Below are 2,573 nucleotides of genomic sequence, written 5' to 3'. Positions count from 1 at the left end.
TTTTATTAAAACACACAATTTGTTTGGTGGTTTTATTGCAACTATGGGGTACGAATATTTTTTGAGTAAACAAATATTTTTTTTATTGGAACCATTAGTTAACTTGGTGAACTCTTAACAACACACTATTTCCTTATGTACATTTTGCTTACTAGTAGTTACATCTTATATTTTTACTGAAACTATCAAATGAATTGTGTGTTTTAGTGAAAAGACAATTTAAAAATTTAAAATTTTTATTTTGTATTAAGATCACCAATTGGATTGGTAGTTTCAAATAAAAAAAAAAAATAAAATTCTTTATTTATATAATTATTGTTTACTGATTGGTTGTCAGTATGAGTTACTTTTTCTATTGTTGATAGTTTTAGTGCAACAATCTCTCTCAATAGTAAAATAATTAGATTTTTAAATAGTTTTGAAATAATATTAGATTGGAAAATATTTTTTTTGAAAAGCATTATTTTTATCAATAACCAAATTTTCTTTCCATTATTTCATTATTTGATTGAGATTATTCAATTTATTACACACCACAACAGCGTTTTTTGGTACATGTGAAAATAAAAACTAAAGCCAAGAAAACTATAACCTATCTTCTTAAAGCCCACCCCTATCTTATAGTTATCTGCATGCAATATATCAGTAGGTGAACTTTACTTTGCAGATAGAATATAAGATGTTGAAATTAAGGACGGAATGGAATGGGAACCAATTCAAGGTCTACTTTTCTTTTGACAGCTCCTCCAAAAACTTCGTTCATGTCAAGATTTTCTGCAGTTACTCCTTTAGGAAATTTCCAGTCAAAATGATATAGCAAGTTTGCCAGGAAAATCTCCAGATTAGCCATACCTAGAGTCATTCCAGGGCATATTCTTTTTCCTGCTCCAAATGGAATTAGTTCAAAATTGGTACCCCTATAATCAATTGCACTATCAATAAATCTCTCCGGTTTGAATTTCTCAGCTTCACTCCAAACTTTAGGATCTCTTCCGATTGCCCATGCGTTAATGAAAACCCGAGTGCCAGGATAAACGTCATATCCACTCACCTTAGTCCTTTCCCTACAAACCCTTGGAACTACAGCTGCTGCAGGATGTAATCTCAATGTTTCTTTATTAATTAAATTTAACCATTTTAATTCTTGAAGTTTTGCTTCGTCAACCTTTCCATTTTCACCAAAGAAATTCCGCAATTCTTCTTGTGCTTTCTTCATTATTTCTGGATTCCTCATCAACTCAGCCATTGCCCATTCTACGGTTTTTGAGGATGTGTCGCTTCCAGCTCCAAACATATCCTGCAATTATTATAATCATCAGTTGGAGCTTGAAATCACAATTGGAACCTATTTAAACCCTTTTTTTTTTAAATAAATAAAGAATGTAACTAGAAAATACTAATATACACTAACAATGATTGCTGCTTTGATAGCGACATCAGTTAAAGGAACATCAAGATTTCCAGTTTCTTGAAGATCCAAAAGAACATCAAGAAGATTATCAGCTCCCCTCCGATCGCCATTCCTGGAAGCCGCTGCCTGCCTGTTAGCTCTATGCTCTTGTAAAATATCTTCAAGGATCTCATCTGTTTCATAATGCAATTTCCTAATTCTAGACCTATCCCTTTGGACTGAAGGAAGCCATTTTAAGGAAGGAAATATATCAGCTATACTAACACTTCCTGTTAATTCAATTATATCATCAATAAGTCTTAGCAATGCTTCTTGGTTTTTGCTTTTCTGACCAACCGTATTTCTTGCAATTATAGAATTTGCTAAAGCGAATAAAGTATGAGTAAGATTAACAGGACTTCCCTCTTTCGAACCAAGAAATTTGACTAAATCTGCGACTTCTTCTTCTCTCACTGATCGAAAGGACTGTACTCGTTTCGCGCTAAGTAATTCCAACGTGCAAATTTTTCTCATTTGCCTCCACTGATCTCCGTACAATCCAAAAATGATGTCGTTTCGGTTATAAAGCACTATTTCTCCTGCAAGGAGAGGCGCTCGTTCTGCGAAAACGGGATCTTGTATTTTCATTACTTCTTTAGCTGTTTCCGGGGAGGACACGACAAGGAAAGGAATCTGACCGAGTTTAATACCCATTACGGGTCCGTAAGTTTTGGCCAAGGCTGTTAACCGGCGGTGAGGTACATCTCCGGCGAGCTGGAGAATATTACCTAAGAAAGGTAATTTCAGTGGTCCGGGCGGAGGGTTAGAACCATGTTTGTACAATTTCTTGGATACTTTGAATAAGACGAAAAGAAAAAGAAGGAAACTGAAAAGAACTTGAAATGAGAGGATTTGGTCTTCCATAGTGAAAAAGCTATTTGGTTATGGAGAAGATCAGAATAGAGCAAGAGCTAATGGTGAGGGGTTAGAACATAACTGCGTATCAATTTTATTTTATAGGGTAGTCTGGATAGAGACAGACAGACAGCATTGTTGTTGTTCGTTTTTGACTTCCTTATTATTTTATTTGATTTTTCTAATATAATAATTTATATCAATAATAATATATTCCTTAATACTAAATATATTGTAAAATATTCATACAGAAAGAATATATACTATA

The 2,573-nt window shown here is 33.6% G+C and overlaps 1 protein-coding gene across 1 annotated transcript; it reads right to left on the bottom strand.

Annotated features, from left to right (window-relative positions):
• Positions 1–491: 491 nt before the first annotated feature.
• On the bottom strand, positions 492–2,366 carry LOC149494946 (cytochrome P450 726A27-like). Its single transcript, XM_089724157.1, has 2 exons — positions 1,412–2,366; positions 492–1,297 (listed from the first exon to the last, which is right to left on the bottom strand). The coding sequence occupies exons 1-2, from the start codon at positions 2,312–2,314 to the stop codon at positions 689–691; spliced, it is 1,512 nt and encodes a 503-aa protein (XP_089580283.1). The 5' UTR covers positions 2,315–2,366; the 3' UTR covers positions 492–688.
• Positions 2,367–2,573: the final 207 nt, after the last annotated feature.

The sequence above is a fragment of the Jatropha curcas genome, chromosome 7 (genome assembly GCF_041381405.1).
Source record: "Jatropha curcas cultivar XTBG-Jc1 chromosome 7, XTBG_Jcur_1.0, whole genome shotgun sequence".
In the NCBI taxonomy this organism is placed as follows: Eukaryota; Viridiplantae; Streptophyta; class Magnoliopsida; order Malpighiales; family Euphorbiaceae; genus Jatropha; species Jatropha curcas.
This window is presented reverse-complemented; position numbering and strand designations above follow the sequence as displayed.